This window comes from Echeneis naucrates, chromosome 20, assembly GCF_900963305.1.
Source record: "Echeneis naucrates chromosome 20, fEcheNa1.1, whole genome shotgun sequence".
NCBI lineage: Eukaryota > Metazoa > Chordata > Actinopteri > Carangiformes > Echeneidae > Echeneis > Echeneis naucrates.
This window is the reverse complement of record NC_042530.1, coordinates 7,975,692-7,992,737: the sequence shown is the minus strand read 5'-3', so window position 1 is coordinate 7,992,737 and position 17,046 is coordinate 7,975,692. Positions and strand designations below refer to the sequence as shown.

At 40.8% G+C, this 17,046-nt stretch overlaps 1 protein-coding gene across 12 annotated transcripts in view; it reads right to left on the bottom strand.

Annotated features, from left to right (window-relative positions):
* eya1 (EYA transcriptional coactivator and phosphatase 1) overlaps positions 1-17,046 on the bottom strand; it is a 54,820-nt gene that overhangs the window by 17,654 nt on the left and 20,120 nt on the right. For 2 of the 12 annotated variants that reach the window (XM_029528982.1, XM_029528983.1), the window contains exons 2-11: positions 13,006-13,133; positions 12,223-12,288; positions 10,924-11,001; positions 8,886-8,952; positions 8,404-8,549; positions 7,430-7,567; positions 3,401-3,483; positions 2,661-2,847; positions 2,005-2,147; positions 1,182-1,265 (exon numbers count right to left, since the gene is read on the bottom strand). In XM_029528982.1, coding sequence (XP_029384842.1) covers positions 1,182-1,265; positions 2,005-2,147; positions 2,661-2,847; positions 3,401-3,483; positions 7,430-7,567; positions 8,404-8,549; positions 8,886-8,952; positions 10,924-11,001; positions 12,223-12,288; positions 13,006-13,129 — 1,116 coding nt within the window. In that variant the 5' untranslated portion in view covers positions 13,130-13,133. Of the gene's footprint in view, positions 1-1,181; positions 1,266-2,004; positions 2,148-2,660; positions 2,848-3,400; positions 3,484-7,429; positions 7,568-8,403; positions 8,550-8,885; positions 8,953-10,923; positions 11,002-12,222; positions 12,289-13,005; positions 13,134-14,858; positions 15,042-17,046 lie in introns of those variants that run through there. The other 10 variants (XM_029528984.1, XM_029528986.1, XM_029528987.1 and 7 more) reach the window with 10 other exon arrangements.

Genomic DNA, 17,046 nt, shown 5'->3' with positions numbered 1-17,046 from the left:
TTGTGTGTGTGTGAGAGAGAGAGAGAGAGAGTGTGTGTGTGTGTGTGTGTGTGTGTGTGTGTGTGTTTGTGTGGGTGTGTGAGAAGAGTCCCTCATCAACGAGCCACAGCTCCCTAAGTCTTAGCTCTCTTTACTCAGCATGCAGGGCTGAGAATAAAGTAAATAAACACTGCAGGGTCGTGGGGCAGCCCTCTTTCACCCCAAAAACAAAACACTGCCCCCACCAAACACCCCTTCATACCAGAACAAAGGCATAGAGCATGGGCCACAGACACTAAGCTGCCTGACATATGAGGAGCAATATGTCATTTTCAACTTCAAACCCAGTAACTTCTGTGGCCAAAACAACTAGTATTAAGAAATATTGCATTTAGACAAAGTAAAAAAAAAAAAAAAAGTTTTTGATTTTTAATTTAATTGAAAAATCCTTTTCAAATTAATGCTAAGATTCTACTGTCATGTTATTCACATGTACTAAAGGAGGAAGAGGATGATGTCTTTCGAAAATGATGTAGAACCTACTATGACCTCAACAAAACCATGAGAATAGGATTTTGCTGTGCTTCCCAAATTGTTTGTTTTTAAAATATAAATTTAGACAAGCAATTTACATGGAACAACAAATAATGTCTTGAGAAGTGAACTCTTCATCTTTGAGCATACAAAATGAAAAGGGATATAAAATGACTTTACTTTGTATATACATATACATACATACATGAATATTTCGTGAGAGTTTGACTAAATTAGATTTGGTAGATTCTCTCTTCTGGCAGGGTCTCTGGGGAGATCCTGACTGAAAGGGATGGATTGAGAAGCACTTAATTAAACTAACAATGTGGCATTTCTGAAGGAGAAAGGAACACTTAAGATGTGTCAATAGACATCTAGAGTGCAACTGTTGTGAACTCTTAAAGCCGAGCCCTGACCAGCCATGCATAGCTCCAACAGCTGCAAAGAGCAGTCAAATACTTGCCAAGCCTCATTGGACCTATTAAAAAAAGAAATAATTATCTGTACACTGAGTTCTGCTCTGTCTTCTCACTATGGAATTAATGCAAAGTGAAATCTATACTTCACTCAATAGGCCACCCCCACCCCCCGATCCTTTTTCTGCTTTTAATATTTATGTGTTTTACTGATAAAGTGCACTGCTACTGCCACAGTCTGATGTCACTCACCCGTCCGTATCTGTTGGCATAAGAACCCGTAAGCAAGGAATGGAAAACGATGATTGTTTCATCCAGGTCCCAGATGAAAACTCGCTGGAGAGATATGAGGGCAGATAGGGAAGAAAGAAACAAAGAAAAACAGAGAGAAATGAGGCAAAATCAATGGTGCACTCTGTAGGACTGCAAGGTGATCCTCCTGGTCAATAGGCCAGGAGTGTGTATTTGTGCGCCACAGGGACCAAGATCCATTTGCTTGGGTTGGTCACCGCAGCAATCCTCCCATCACCCCACCACACGCTTTCCAGCCCGAGCCCTTTACATTAGAGTAATCAATAGTGACAAACTAATTAACTAGATATGTTAACATGCCATGATGTCAGCTCTATAATGGGTGCTATTAACCTTGTTCAAATTCATATCATATTAATGAAGAGCCGTCCGAATTACCAGGAGTTTATTTTGACATATGGTCACGATCAAAGTGTTTTATAGCTCATGGTGTAATACTGTTGTTAGTCAGAGCTCACGTACAGCCTTTGATGATTAGAATATATACATATATATTATTCACGTCAGTGAAGACTCACTTAATCACATTGCCTATTATTTATTTATGATGTCGACACAAGAACTTTATAACATATGTGTTTAGTGATGTCATATATTCCACAATGAATTAATAATACATTTATAATTAAGGAATCAAATCTTTAAGTATTAATGTCCACCAAGTGTTAAAGGTGGTGTGGCAGCCATACAGTAAGTGGATTAGTGTCCATGTGCCTCAGACAGGGCGAGGTTGTCTGTCGCCAAGGTAGCAGGCTCACCCTACCTCAAGGTCGGAGTCGGGCGGCGGTGATGGGTTGTTGTTCCTTCTTCCCCGGCCACGTGACTTTCCATCTGAGGCCCGGCGCAATCGATCTGAATCTGAATCTTTAATGGGGGTTGATGGACTGTGGATGGTACTGTACTCTCCTGAAAGGAAAGAAAGAAAGGAGCAGAGTGTTAAAAAAAAAAAGTATCAAAGATGAAATATTATTTGCTTTTAGCAAAAATGTTTAAGGGAGTATTTGTCTTCATGCAGAACAGACAGTTTCCTGGGGCATTATTTAGGGATGAGACAGGCCTACAGGTAACAAACACATCAGTAGCAGAAAACATACTAGAATCTATTTTGCTGCCTGCTGATTTAATAAACAAGACATGACAGAGTACATGCCAGCTACAAAAAGCAAAGATGTAATTTATTTAAATTGGATGAGTGTTGATTGATGACAATTTCAAATGCAATCACAAATGTCTGAATGAATTATAAAGAAAATATGATTCGCTGCCAGACGAACCATAAAGACCACAAGGAAATTATAGAAAATTCTGAATATACTTTCAGTACAAACGTTTTTCTTGCTTGATGAAATATTTTCCTACTTGTGTATCTGATATTCAGGTTACAAAATGAGCGCTGGCTGTCTTGGATTTGTATCCTACCTGCAGAGTTGTCTGTGAGAGCCTGGCTGGTGATTCCAGCGGGTGGCTCCTGTAGGGTGTAGGTGGTGGTGGTGGAGGGTGTGCTGGGGCTGGTGTTGTTACTTGTCATGTAGGGTGAAGTGTAGGGTGAGCTGTTGTAATACTGAGCATACTGGCCCTGGCCAAAGGCTGGATAACTGGGGTAGTCCTATGGAGAAAGATAGATGGTGAAGGGAAATTTTAAAAAAGTTGGTTACATTTGGATAAAAACAAGGCCAGAGGGCAAGAAATTAAAAAAAAATTGATACATAGTGGTGTGAGAGGGAAAAAATGATCAAAATGGTGGAGACAAAGGAAGACAAAAGGCAGCCGAGGTAGGAGGTTTGGCAGAGTAATGTGAGATTTGCCCAGTATCAGTGTTGCTACTTTACAGTGCAGATTCCAAAACATAAATGCAAACATATGTCTGTTCTGTCCTACATCTGGACAACAATTTTTTTTTTCTTCTTCTTTTCCTCTCTGGCATAATACATATGTGTTGGAGGAGGCACGGTAGATAATCCTGTGTACAAAGCTTTTTGACATCCTGAGTGATTTATGTTTGAATGTGTCATGGATTAAATGTAACATATTGAATGTGCATGTTTTATAACGATTTCCATGCTGGGAATAAGTCTGCAATTCAGATTTATATAAACGGATAGTTCTGTACATCTGATCTGGTATCAGTATGTAACTCTGAGGAAGATGTACTTAGCTACCTGTTGTGTGCTGTTGAAGCCAGTCGAATTTGTCAGGGAGTTGTTTCCTGCATACAATCCTGAAGTTGTTGTAAAGGTACCACCTTTAAAGACAAAAATAATACAAGTTTGAGTAATGTATACAACATTATTTCATCAATTGTATTGCAAAGGAGAGAAGGAACAGAAATGAAATGGCACATTGTTAGGAAAAACATTGGTCTTTTGTGAAACAACTATTTGAGGTGGTGAACAGAAGGAGGCCTGAGGGAGCTCCCAACAATGACCTTATCTTTCTCCTCTTCCTTCCTTATCATTGATTGGATCAGGTCTGATGAATGACAGGGGGTTTGGGGGTGGGGGGGGCAGAGAAGGGTGACGGATGGACAGAACCTGCTTCCAAAGCCATCCAAGCTTGCACAATGTGAAGAATACAAGAGACTGTTGTGTGCGATTCACCATAGGAAGGCGTTTGGAAAGAGGGGTTGGGGGATGGAAATGGGGGGTGCATGGGGGGTGCATTTGGGCAATTAGTGAGAGATGCATATACAAGTAAGGATGAGATCAGAGTGAGATGTACTGGGGGTTGGCTGCTGACATCGAGCCGAAATGAATATGTATGCTCTTTTTTTTTTCCACTCGCTCCAAAGACCTTCCTACAGGAAAATTAAATCATTCACAGAGGTTGATAGGATCTAATAGCTTAATATTATACATGACATGAGTTGCTCACGAAGGAGCAGCAGAGGCCCCGAGGGCCAAGACTACTCTGTTTGGTGGCCTTCCACCTATACTGTCATCCAAGGCCAGAGAAAAGCAGCATTGATGGCTGGTAGAATACAATTACCATGATAACTAAATAATTGCTGACAATTTTTTTTTTTTTTTTTCCCTAGGCTCAGAACCAAAGCCCGGTTTCAGTCAGAGAATTTCTGAGTACAAGTGCTTGATTTGAAGAGAGGCACTGGCACTATAAATGCAAAGTATAAATATTGCATCCACTTTAATTGATTGTGGAAATCATGATTGTAAGTAGTAAATGACCACTTGAGAAGAACATTTCTCTGCATGCTAATCACATCATATATAATATCTAAAACAATAAGTACAGAAAGCTTCTAGGAAGTTGCTTGCGTTCTCTACATTAAGTACTTGAGCTTTACAGAAATAATAAAATCATCTGCCTTATAGCAGTTCTCACAACGTTTACCTGGGCTTTATTACTGGTCTCTGTACACCCACGAAGGACTTTAGCGAGCACTACCTTTGGATTCTTTTATCAGCTTCTGCACTTATCGCTGCAGAAATCCCACCCGACCCAAAAAATACCCCATTGCTTCAATGAAAACGAAGGGGGAGATAAATTTACTGTTCCTAAATGGGAGCGTAATTACACCTTTGTTCCCAGAGACAAACAGAGCGAGTTCCTTTCATCCTCTGGACATTGGCCCCATCAGGAGGGCCCTCCCACACCGTGACAAACATGAAGCAGCTTTTAGAACAGGGGATAGGACCAGGGAAATGGGGAGGGGGGGGTATGAGTGTTTAGCCTTGTCAGTTAGCAAAGTACGGAGTACTGAGGCTAAAAAAGACAAACGCCTCCCAAGCTTCCAAGATTTCCAGGATCCACTAATTATTTGTGCAGTTTTTTTCCTTTCTCCTTCCAGCAATTACACACACACAGCAAATTTTTTACATGTTTTTCAACCTGGCCGCAGAACTGTTCCCTCTTTGTTGTTTTGTTTGATATGTCAAGGCCTGTTGGGGGAATTTGAAAACTTTTCTGTTCTCCGCAGAAAGTTCAACATCAAGTGAAAGTCCAAGAGAACAAAAAGACAGAGAGGAGGAGGAGCAGCACTGTGAAGGACAACAAATTAGCCTAATGCACAGTTCAAACAGTCATAAAAGCTCTCACTGGCAGGGTTTGAGGGTTTCTCTGTGGAGAACAAGGAGCCACATAAAAGCTGAGGGGACCCCTGCAAGCCCAGTGAGAATGAGCCCATACTCTTGGGATTGGTGGTGTTGGTTATAGTAGGGGGGGAAAAGGGGTCTTGTGGTTCCCCGGGGGGCATGTTTTCTCTCCCTCCCCCTGTCCTGCTCCAGTTAGTTCACTCACTCAAGACCAGACATCATCCCTCCCTCCTCTCCTCCTACCCTTCTGCCTTCTGGCTCCACAATTGGAAGTCCATTTGCTTTGCTTGATCAGTCCCCTTGCCATGGGCTATGTCTATCATCAGTGCACAATATTTGTAGCAGAAGTTTGTATGCCCCTCTTGGGAATAGGCTATCAAGTCCAGATGGGGCCCTCCTTTTAAAAAGGCAACCAAGACTCCAGCCTCTTCTGTCTGAGCTGCCACTGGGATAGAATGCTGGAATCCAATTATTCACCTAATTAGCATCTGCTCAGTCCCACCATCAGCACAATCTCCCAATTTCTTTACACATCTCTTGTGTTTTATGCTTTTTATGGCCTAAAATACCAGGTGTCCATGAGATGCCATAGATAAACTTCCATGAGGGGACTGCGAACCCATGAAACACAAAAACGCCTTTGTTCCTTTATGATTTGGTGCCACAACTTTAGCGCCCCCACAAAGCTCCATGGCATTGGACATGAAAGCAATGAGCAAAAACATTAATCTAATCGTCCTCTGCCTTGACAGCTGGCCACAGGCTGGTGGCAGGGACACCAACAGGGAGGGGGAGTATCAGATGTGGAAAAAGATTCTTTGGTTGGGACACCCAGGCCTGAGGCACCTCAGCCAGGGAGATCAATAGGCCAGAAAGAGTAATGATGATGGCGTGGCATAGGGCCAGAGCCATAGTTAAAGGACCCATAGCCAGAGTAGTGGTCAATCTGTCATCTAACATGGCTGTCAATTACGAACACACTTATTGCTGTGTAGTGCCAGAGATAGCGGGAGAGAGCGAGGGAACAACAGAGATTGGCGAGAGCAGAGAGCGAGACAGAGTAAGAGCATAATACTTGGAAGATGAATGTGCACATAATTCTGTCATCGTAAGTTAAAGCACGAAGGGCAGGATAGCAGCTTGTGAATTCTGCTACACATGCTCCATCTCCTGTCCTCTTTCTTTTAATCTCCCTCTCTCTGCCTCTACTTTTTCAGGCACTCATTCTGCAAACTCTGGCTGTGACTCTGTATTTGGTTAAGAGGCGTGGAAAAGAGGCTTCCCCCTGCCACATCTGCTGCTGAGCTGGCTTTATTTATTGTGAGATGCTCTGGAGGCTTGTCAACAACGTGTGGAGATGTTTCTTCTGTCACACATTAGATATTACAGGAGAGAACACAAACACTACAACAACTGTTAGCTAACTGTGCCTGCCTGCATACAGGTGCTACTGAGGAACTGAGCATTTTTGAACCAATGTGAAGCAAATAGCAGAAATACTACATGGCAGGAGGCCTGGGCTGTGTTTAAACTGGCTGAAAGAGTGGACAGAAAAAGCAAAAGAGGAGGAGTGCAGGCGCAACAACTCATTTTTATCGGTTTTAGGGCCATAAATCTCCATGGTCTCAGCTCTTAAACAAATACAAATATGATCACAGGGAGAGAAAAAACAAAGGCTGGGGAGTGGGGACATGGCTGGTGTCTCCTAAGTGCCTGCCATTTTTCCATCTGTGTTGATTTTTTTAAGAGGAGAGGAGAGGCAGGCAGCCATTGTGGCTGCACGTAACGACTGCTGGGATGAAACCATCTCTGGGGTGAGGGCGAGGGCCGTGTTGTGAATCAGTCTGACTCTGCATGCTGTTAAATCAGGGACAGAGATATACTCTTTCTCATCTTGTTTAAAGAGTAGAACAAACTTTATGTGGATTGGGCAGAGCAGAGGGAACGCATGGCAGACATAATGAAGATAGAGAAAGTAGTAGGCAAGTAAAGACAGCACTGACAAAAGCTTTGACAATGAGATTCAGAGGCAGGTGTAAGTAAAGAAAAACAGGAAAAACTACACAAGAGGCTGGAAAAAATGTTTCATTTTGACAACATACAGATACCCGAACTTGATAATGCACAAAATGTCCTCACCCTGCATCTGGTAGCTGTAGGGAGCTTGTCCTGTCTGTGGTGTGGAGAAGCCAGAGCCATAGCTTAGGAAGCCTGTCTGTCCCGGGGATTGGGACTGGCTCAGACCCCCCTCCGTCTTTATGCCTGCCCACAATGGACCTAAATCAGTTAGTGACACCAGATCGGTTTGATGCACAGACAACAGTCAACACAGAGGTTTAAATTACACTGTGCACAGCAAAGGGACACAGATTCTCTCTGAGTAAAGCACTAATCACACTGGACAAGTGTTGATTATCTGATTAAAAGTTACTATTATTGGATGTTTGGAAAGATTCTCATATACTGTGTGCTCCACATAGGAATTCTGACATACTTTCAAAATGTATATCTGAACTGTGGTTACTTTATTTTAAAATATTAGCCTTATCATTAGTATCATTGAAGCCATCTTAAAGAAAATGCACAAGTATTACATTTGTGCTTGTGTTTGAAACCCAAGCAGACCACTGCTGATATTGACTCAGTCTCGAAGCAGTTTCTTTGCAACGGTAAGTTGCAGGGCTCCATTCAAATAAACAGCAAAAATTCTTCTGCATATGCAAGCATCTTCTGGGGTCAAAACACCCCAAAGACTTTGCGCAAATAAAGCGTACAGTTGGCTATGCACTCTAACCTTTCTCGTGCAGCACAAGAGGAGAGGAGGAGTTTTTGTTTCAGATCGGTAATTTTTCAATTCTTTCTGAGCAATTTCACATGTAAATTCAGTTTTATTGTATTTAGGTAGAAAGACTGGCACTAAAGATCTGCATCTCTCCTGGCCATGCGTTACTGCACGAATTGAAGGAGTATGGCTTGTTTCCTTCAAGAAGGAAACACATTTAGTTGTGGATTTCTCTTTGTGTTCATGCATTACACTTACGGATACTAACATTGTTAGCAGGCAACTTTAACAAGACAGAGAAAGGTTATGGTTTGTGTTAGAGAAGTCTTACCATAAGCTGGGATACCATACGGCTGGCCAGGCTGGGGGTAGCTAGCATAAGCTGCGGCCTGTTGCATTCCTGTGGTGTACTGCGTCTGCCCATACGCAGCCATATTTTGGGATGAAGGGGTAGGAAGAATATGCGGATATGTTCTGCTGTTTGGGAAAAGAAACAAAAGAAAAAAAATTGTAAAGAAACACAAATTTTGTTAACTGCAAAATTCCTTGTGAATGTGCTACTTCATTCTCAACACTGAGCCGAACAGTAAACAGATAGCATTGCACACCTCATATACATAGTGAAAGACCAATAAATGGCAAAGGAAATTTGTGCAAGATAATAATTACAACAGATTGCAGAGTGTTCAAGCTGCAGACAGCCTGGCAAACAAAGTCAGTCGAGAACCCCCGATCTAACAGAAGGATCTAATTAAAGATCCAAACGAAGTTGGATGCTGCTTATTTTTTAAAGAAAAATAAAAGAAGCCTTACTTGGAAGGATAAATCTGTGGAGAGAACTGGTGAGTTTGTCTTGGGCTGAAGCCACTGGTTCCAATAGCTGAGGAGAGTTAAAAAAGAGGCAAGCACATATTTAAACATTAAGAAATAAGGTAAATATTGTTTTTTGCCAACAGAACTCCTGGAGTCCAAGGAAACAGTAATTACATTGCATTATTCTATTTATTTCGGTAACCTTATTTAAGGTTGAAAACCGGAGAGTAATAATGAAGTAAAATAATCAGGTAAGAACATCACATTTTTCTGCTGACCCACATTATCAGAGATACTTCTGGGCTGCTATGACGACGCTGGTGTAAACACTCACAGGATGGTCTGAACCAGTCTTGACCAGCGCCTTCAGTTGCCTTGGGCTATTTAAGCCACAACCACATTGGAAGTGACATCACTGATTGCAGCTAATGAGTGCTACTGCATAATCATTCCTTCATTAAGTGTATGACTATGCGGTTTCATGGTGCTGTTAACTTGTGAAGACCACTAATAATTCACAGAGGTAGACTTGTTTTAAATTGTTTGTCAGTCATGTAACACAGGTGGAACACTTTTCTAAAATTCAGTATACCTTTTTAAGTAATATGCAAAAAAATATTTTATTTGTAAGAAAATGTGATATATATTAGATTAGTATTACTACCAGCAGGATTCAGTTAATTCATCAAATATATGAGTTTTGAAAAAAGTTTAATCAATGGAACCTAAACAGGAACTCTTAGCAGATAAAAGAATCTGTCTGCAAGTGCAAGCATTATTAGTTTAAACTTAATTAATTTTGAAAGAGCCTGTATAATTTTTTTTCATAATTTGAAAATGCACACAAAAAAAAAACATGAGTATTACAGGACTAACTCAGACACTTCATGTTTATAAGATTTGCACATTATTATCAAAAATACTGTTAAAAACAAGACTAATTCTGACTGGCAACAAACAGTTCTTGCCCTCAACTTCAGCCGAGTGGCACAGTTTTGAGACATCTGTCTAATTGGTCATGACATGTAAAATATGGGATTTGGTTGCGGGGGAGTGCTAACTGTATGTAACTGTATGCTGTAACCCCTCACACACGTTATTAATATTGAACACTTTTCCCACATCAGCAGCACCTGCCACTGCACAAAACCTGCTCTTCTAAGTGGAGCTTTGGGTTTCCCCATGGAGGATATGGGGTATACAATTACTAAATTTCATTAATACTGTCACAGACAAAAGTCATACCAGTGATTTATGCACCTCTAGCGTTAAAGTATCAAGTATTTAGTGGAACTGCTGAGCAAAAACAGGAATATTAGCAGCGAGATAATACCATGCAGAATTGGATGCAATGCTTAATGCAGTTTTATAGAAAATGTAACACTGAGGCAGAAGTTAACACTTACAGAGGAAGAAAAGAAACAAGTTAAAAAAAATATCACATTAGTCATTATTTGTTCTACAATAATTACAACACATTATACTCCTACAACTTGGTTTTTATTTAGCAATGTCCACGTGTGTGTTTATGTAAGTGAGTGTGTATCAGTCTGATGTTCCCGTGCCGAGAGCAGGGTGTGAAAGCCCCGGCTCTGACAGGGTGATAGGGTAACAGCCCGTGGAGAGCAAGGCCACTGGGATGCCATGTCACTCCTCTGGGCAGACAGGCCCAGTACATTACAGGTCAGGTCACAATTCAGGCCTCACTGGCATGGGAACCAGCAGTGTTAACACACACACACACACATACCCATACATGTGAGCTAGCACAGCAAATATATTTGCTGACATAAGTAAGGTAGAGTCTCTTAAACGCTCTCACACTCTCTCACTCACACACACACACACACACACACACACACACACAAATACTGGCGTTCTTAGCTGCAGGGAAACTTCCTGAGGCCCAGCCTATCAGTCACCCATCACTAGATTCATCTCCCACTAATCAGCTCTGCATCTGTGTGTGTGTGTGTATTAGTTTGAGAAAAAACAGCAAACATACACCAACACACATACACAGAATGCCCACGCTCACCTGATCCTGAGAAGCTGTCTAAAGAGGTGTCTGCTACCGAGGTGGCGATTTCACTGGTGCTCATTGGCTCGGTTTTAACTGCAAACAAAGAAGACACATTTTTATCAAATGGGCCGAATCAAAGACAAAAAAAAAAAAAAAAGAGAAAGGAATAAAAGAAAGAAAAATCTCTCTTTAATGTCTAACTATACCACCCTTTTTAGTAGTATTTACTACTGATTTCTGCATGCTGTTTTTCTTTATACTTTTCTTTATAGCTGTCTCTGTCTTTAAATATTTTTTTTGTTGTTGTGAAGCATCTTCTGTTTATTTCAAAAAGGCACTTGAATGACCTTAGGAGAGCAATATAAAAAAGACAAATTTGGAATTGCATTAGTTAAATAAATAAATAAATAAATAAATAAATAAATAAATACAACATTTTATATGTGATCTTTTTAAATGATGAATTATTTTCCCATCAGTACTTAAACAGCATGCGTCCTGATCACTACAGGAGCATTGATTGAAAGGACTTAAAGTGTAATTGAAATGTCAAGGAAATATATGATGTATAAAATCTTTTGAAGAGTGTAGCGAATGCTGTTTGACCTTGACTCCATTATACTGCTCAGCAATAGATCTGCAAAGACAATTTCACAGCTATCTGACAGCTCAGGAACCTTTGAAATCAATCCATTTCACTTCAGGCTGGCTGGAAGTTTTTTTTTTTCCCCATTCTTCTTTTTTTTTTTTTTTTGGCAAAACAAATTGACAATGTGGGTAAGAGACTCCTGCTCAGTGGAATCCCTGAAGGCTGAAGAAGCCATTTTCTGTCATGTTTTGCATGTTTCCGCTATGCACATTCAGTGCAGAAACATATGTAGATGAAAGGAACTTCTTTGGATAACACTGATAAAATTATATTGGTAAGGTGCATGCATAAACAGGCACACACACAGAGTACGTAATAACTGCTGTATTCAGGAAATGGCACGGAAAGTCCAAAATGAAAACAAAATGCACAGTATGCAGGTTCACAATCTGAGCATTCATTAACAATGGACTCAAAATCCAGTCATGTCAAACCATGCTTGAAGCGGAATAGCACAACAATTACAACAAATACCAATAATTTTTTAAATGAAAGGCACAATAGTTGAGGCAACTTTAGAATTTTACAGCTGATGGTGTATTTCCTGGGCCTAAAAAATTTTACTTCTCATGAGGGAGGTGGAAATGGGTAAACTACAAAGAATGTTGCAGTTGGAGAAAACACCAAGTATTGTCCTTTCATTGTGTCACCAAGAGTAGACAAACCTGCAGTGGACTGTGAGTTAGAACCTAACAACCAGTCTGCAGTGGTAAGCATTGTGATGTTATCACCTATGGGAAAGAAAGAATGGCAAAGGGACACATTGACAGTCTGCACCATGCCTATGGCTCCCGTGTCATATATACAAACACACACAAAAGGAAGGGGGGAGGAGGGGGAAAGAAAAAAAAAAAAAAAAATCAACCCTGAACTCAGAGCACAGTCTAAACTGAAGATTGCATGACAGTGAGGGATGTTTTTAATAACTTGTTGGTTTGTGACATGAGCATGTCTGCTTTACTAAACAAAGGGTTGGATTTAAAGCACAGATGAATCACCTGAGTAAATGACTATGTACAGTAAAAACCTCATGCAAAATGAAATAATTTCCATGCTGTAGGCTTTGAATGATTACATGGTTGCTTAAATAAACAGCTAATAGTCACTGGAAAATAACCACTTGAGGCAATGAAATCATTGAGATAGAAATGTTAAGATAGTGAATTGTTTTGGCAGTGATAAAAGTATATTCTATTGTTTTACTGTCTGTTTAATATTATTAACACAAAAAAACAAAACAAACAAAAACAAATTAGAAAATTAAAAAATTGCAATTTTACCCTTATGCAACACTCAAAATATTGAAACAAAATCTCATTTCATTTATTAAAAGCGAGATTCACACTGAATAATACAATAAAGTACTTTTTAACATTCACGGCACTTTTTATATATTTAGAAGAGCATAGAGAGAGAAAGAATGAAAGGATATAGCACAGCACACCTACCTTCAGTGCCATTGGGTGTCATGGAATTATTATTGATGTGTGAATTGTCGAGGTTGGGACCATTAGGAGATTCACTGCTTCCACTTATTCGGCTGTGAGGACTGGCTAGATCCTGCATTTCCATAGACCTGACAAGCATGCGCACACAGAAACACACACACACACACAAAATCGAATTACGCATTGCTCTGACTTCAGGGAAGACATACAGCTCCGACAAACACTCCTATGTACAGAATATGGATTTAAATGGATAAAATTCAAAAACGGTAGTGATACAAAAAAAAAAAAAAGTACGGTATTATTGAGTAATAAATATATATTAAATTCTAATTGCATTTAAAATTTATAGCAATTTTACAAATGTTGTCTTATATGTTATCTTTTCAATGTAGTTAAAGTAAGGAGTAACCTTTTGATGTCAAACGCTAAAAAAATGTAGTTGTCAAAAGGAAAAAATATATATATACACATGGCAAAATATGACACACACATACGCACCAGTGCATAAAGAAAAACAGTTGGATGCAAAACCACGAAATGCATAGTAAACATTTTGACAAGTTTTCAGTTTCTCCCATTACAGCAATTTCAAATTCTAACAAGTTGCTGTTTTACTTGATGTGAACACAAAGAGTTTACTATCAATTTACTCTGGTGTCTCTTGAAGGAAGAATGGCCTTAAGTGTATATCGTTTTGTGTGGTACTGAAGACTGTTAACAGATGTCTGCTGGTTTGAGGCAATGGTTAATGTGCCTGTTAAAAGTGCAGCGCACTGCTTGATTATAAGAGCCCATGGCTCAGTGATGGGCAGATGAGAAGCTCACGAGGCATGTGTTTGCTCTGGCAAGCTCCTTAATTGTTTCTGTGTTTATACAAAAGACCACGCCACTGAAAACATTATTCTATCTTCTCATTTGTGTGCTCAAAGGATTTGATCAAGTATAGACAATGGAGTAGAAAGAAGGCACGAGTGATTTGAAAAGTACAGCTACAAACTCCAGACTCCATTTGTCTCTGTCACTGTTCCCATTGCAACAGTGAGTTAATGAAATTAGGACAAAATGTTTTCTATATTATGCTGTCATTTCCAATTACATTCCAAAATTCTGCATATCTCTGCTATCGATAAACATTGGCCTTTTACACAAGCCCACAAAGACAAATGCTCAAGTAACTCTAAGTAGTCTGAGTGCTATCAGATTGCATGAAAGAAACCAGAATTACAAGATAAAAATATTAAATTATGATACGCATTTACTGTATTTAAGATTATATTATGTGATGATATTATGATACTCTGCAGTACAGTTACACAAATGCAGTCTTTTCTTGTGGTTCAAATCCGATGCAATTATTAATTGATTTTGTATGTATATATGTATGTATGTATGTGTGTGTGTGTGTGTGTGTGCGCGCGTATGTATATATTCATACACACATGCTAAAGAAAAGAGACAACTAATGAAAAAAATTTAATTGTAAGAAAAAAAAAAAAAAAGCAAAATGCTAATTCAACCTTCACACATGCTCCAATAATGACGCTGTATTATCATTTTGCCAAAAGTATATTCATTTACTTTATGCTAAAAATATCTCACCGTCCAAAAACACAGCACTTCAGGATTGTCCAGAATCACATGACCTTTTTTCCTGCATTTCTCACGCAATCCTCCACCACCCAACCACTTTTCTTATTAGCTAATGAATTTAACGCCATTACTATCTCTGATCAGACAACAGCAGACAGACAAGTTGACAGTTGTTTAGAAAAGTCTCAGACAATCTCTGATGCCATGCAGAGAGCCTCCTATCTCTGATTCTGCTGGCACTGACTCAACTGTGCTCTTACCTGGACCTAGATGGCTTTGAGTCCTCTCAAACCACACTCCCTGTCTTTATTCTGCCTCCACCTGCCCCAGCAGAAACAATGTCACTCCTTGTTATTACGGCTCGATGTCACAGTCCAGAGCCATCCATGACACAAAAAGGCTTGTCTGAGAAAACATTATTGTTATTCTGGAGCAGAATGGGAAGAGAGGGCTCGCAGGGGAACAGAGGCGCACATTGTCTCTCTCCAAGCCGCAGCCCTGCTTCACTGTTGTTTCCTCCTCTAGGTCCACCCTCCTCCCTCCTCCCCGAGCAAGGGGAGCACGGCCAAATGACGGAAAGGTGATTCATCATTGGTCTACGACAGCTGCAAACTGGATTATCCCTCCCCCAATCAACATGCAAAGCTGCTTAGCCAAGGTAAGCAGGAAGGGGTGGGGGGTTGTGGGGGCGAAGGTAGGCTGAGGGGTGAGGGGTTGGGGATAGCAGGGGCTGTGGGGCAGTAGAGGGTGGGAGAGCCTTTGCGCTTTCCTGCTTGAAGTAGTCTGCTTCTGGAAGGAAGATGGAACTTGTTGATGAGAGGCAAGTCGAGCGTGACACCCCTAGCATCTTCAGCAGATCTTTCATCTGCAATTGACACTATCTGAAATTTATCAGCACTCCCTATCCCAGCATACTGACAGGTCCTAATGACCGTCAGGGCTGCTTTCCGCGGGCCTGCCCCAGCCTGGGGCCATGGCACAGCACAGAAGTACACAACTTTCTACTCCACACTCTGTTCATAATAGACAGAAAAGCAGAAAGAGAAGAATATACACACTGGCACTGTTGTTATATAAATCTCTTCTTCCTCTGTGGCAATGTGAAAATCCATGCGTATGTCTCTTTCTTTAGCACACAGACATGCATAACTCATGCCTGCATGTGCACACACATTCGTGCACAACGCACTTCAGAGGGCCCCACATCAGTGGTGCAAACGCGCACAAGCGCACACACACAAACCTGCACATACAGGGCACTTTAGAGGCCCCCAGATCAGTGGTGCATCTCAGACAATGAAGGAAACTGGAAACAAGAACACGGAGAGCATATGGAGCCACATATGTTTCCTATGACGCTACGAATGCCTCTATTACTCTCCTTTAGCTGACAGTTACATTTTGCTGTCCGCTCCTGCTCTGCTCGTCTCTCTCCAAACATCAAGCAGAGCCATATACTTACACGACTATAACACTATATTAGACCTGACTCGAGCCCACCATGGGGATACAGGTCCAGAAAAGGTCAAAGGTATTCAACTGGTCAGGAAAAAGGAAAAAAAAGACATATAAGGTATTTTTTGAAAAATTCTGGCATGATTTTTTATGGCTGTCTGTTTACACGAGCCAACATAAGCTGAGCTTCATACATGGTGTTAAGTTTTTTGGGGGTTTTTTTCTTCTGCAGGCTTTGCTCCTCACACCAAGGCAAAGTCCTCATGAATACCATTCCAGCTTCACAATCTGCCTTCTCTCCCACTGCTTGTGAAACAGCCATCTTAGCAAAAATAACCATTATATTTCACTCTCACAGACAACAGCAGTGCCTCCTCCTGGCATTTCCCAATATTGAAATATGTAGTGGGGCTGTAAAAAATACAAAAATATGAATGGAAAAGAAAGTCCACAGAGGTAAAAGCCATAAAGACGAAAGAGAAACACATTTTGCCACAGCACATTAACAGTGATCACAGAGTTGGGGGAATTTGTGGAGAGAGTGCTGTGGTAGGTTGATGTGGTGTGTGTGTGTGTGTGTGTGTGTGTGTGTGTGTGTGTGCGCGCAGTGGCTTGTTTCTCCGTTCAGCAGTGAAGCTCAGTGAAGACATTACCATGCTGGTGACTAAGCCATTGCCAGCAGGTGAAACCAGCCAGGTGAGGAGCGAGAGGGAGAGCAAGGAAGATGGGTGAGGTGAAGGCGGAGTGGGGGCAGGGATTTAAAAGCAAAAACAAGCCTTTCTTCTGCCACACTAAATATTTATTGTTTTAAAAAAAGGGCGCTGTGCTCAGCATCTTTGATGTGCTTCTTTAGTTCAACCTGAACTAGTAGGTCTTTGAAGCCAGTAAGAACAAAGGGCAGGTAGATGAAGCGCTGGAAGTGTCATCAAGAGAAGGGAAAATAAGAAGCGCCACAACACGCTTCACTCGTGGTTGTTTGCTTGCTCTTTTGTT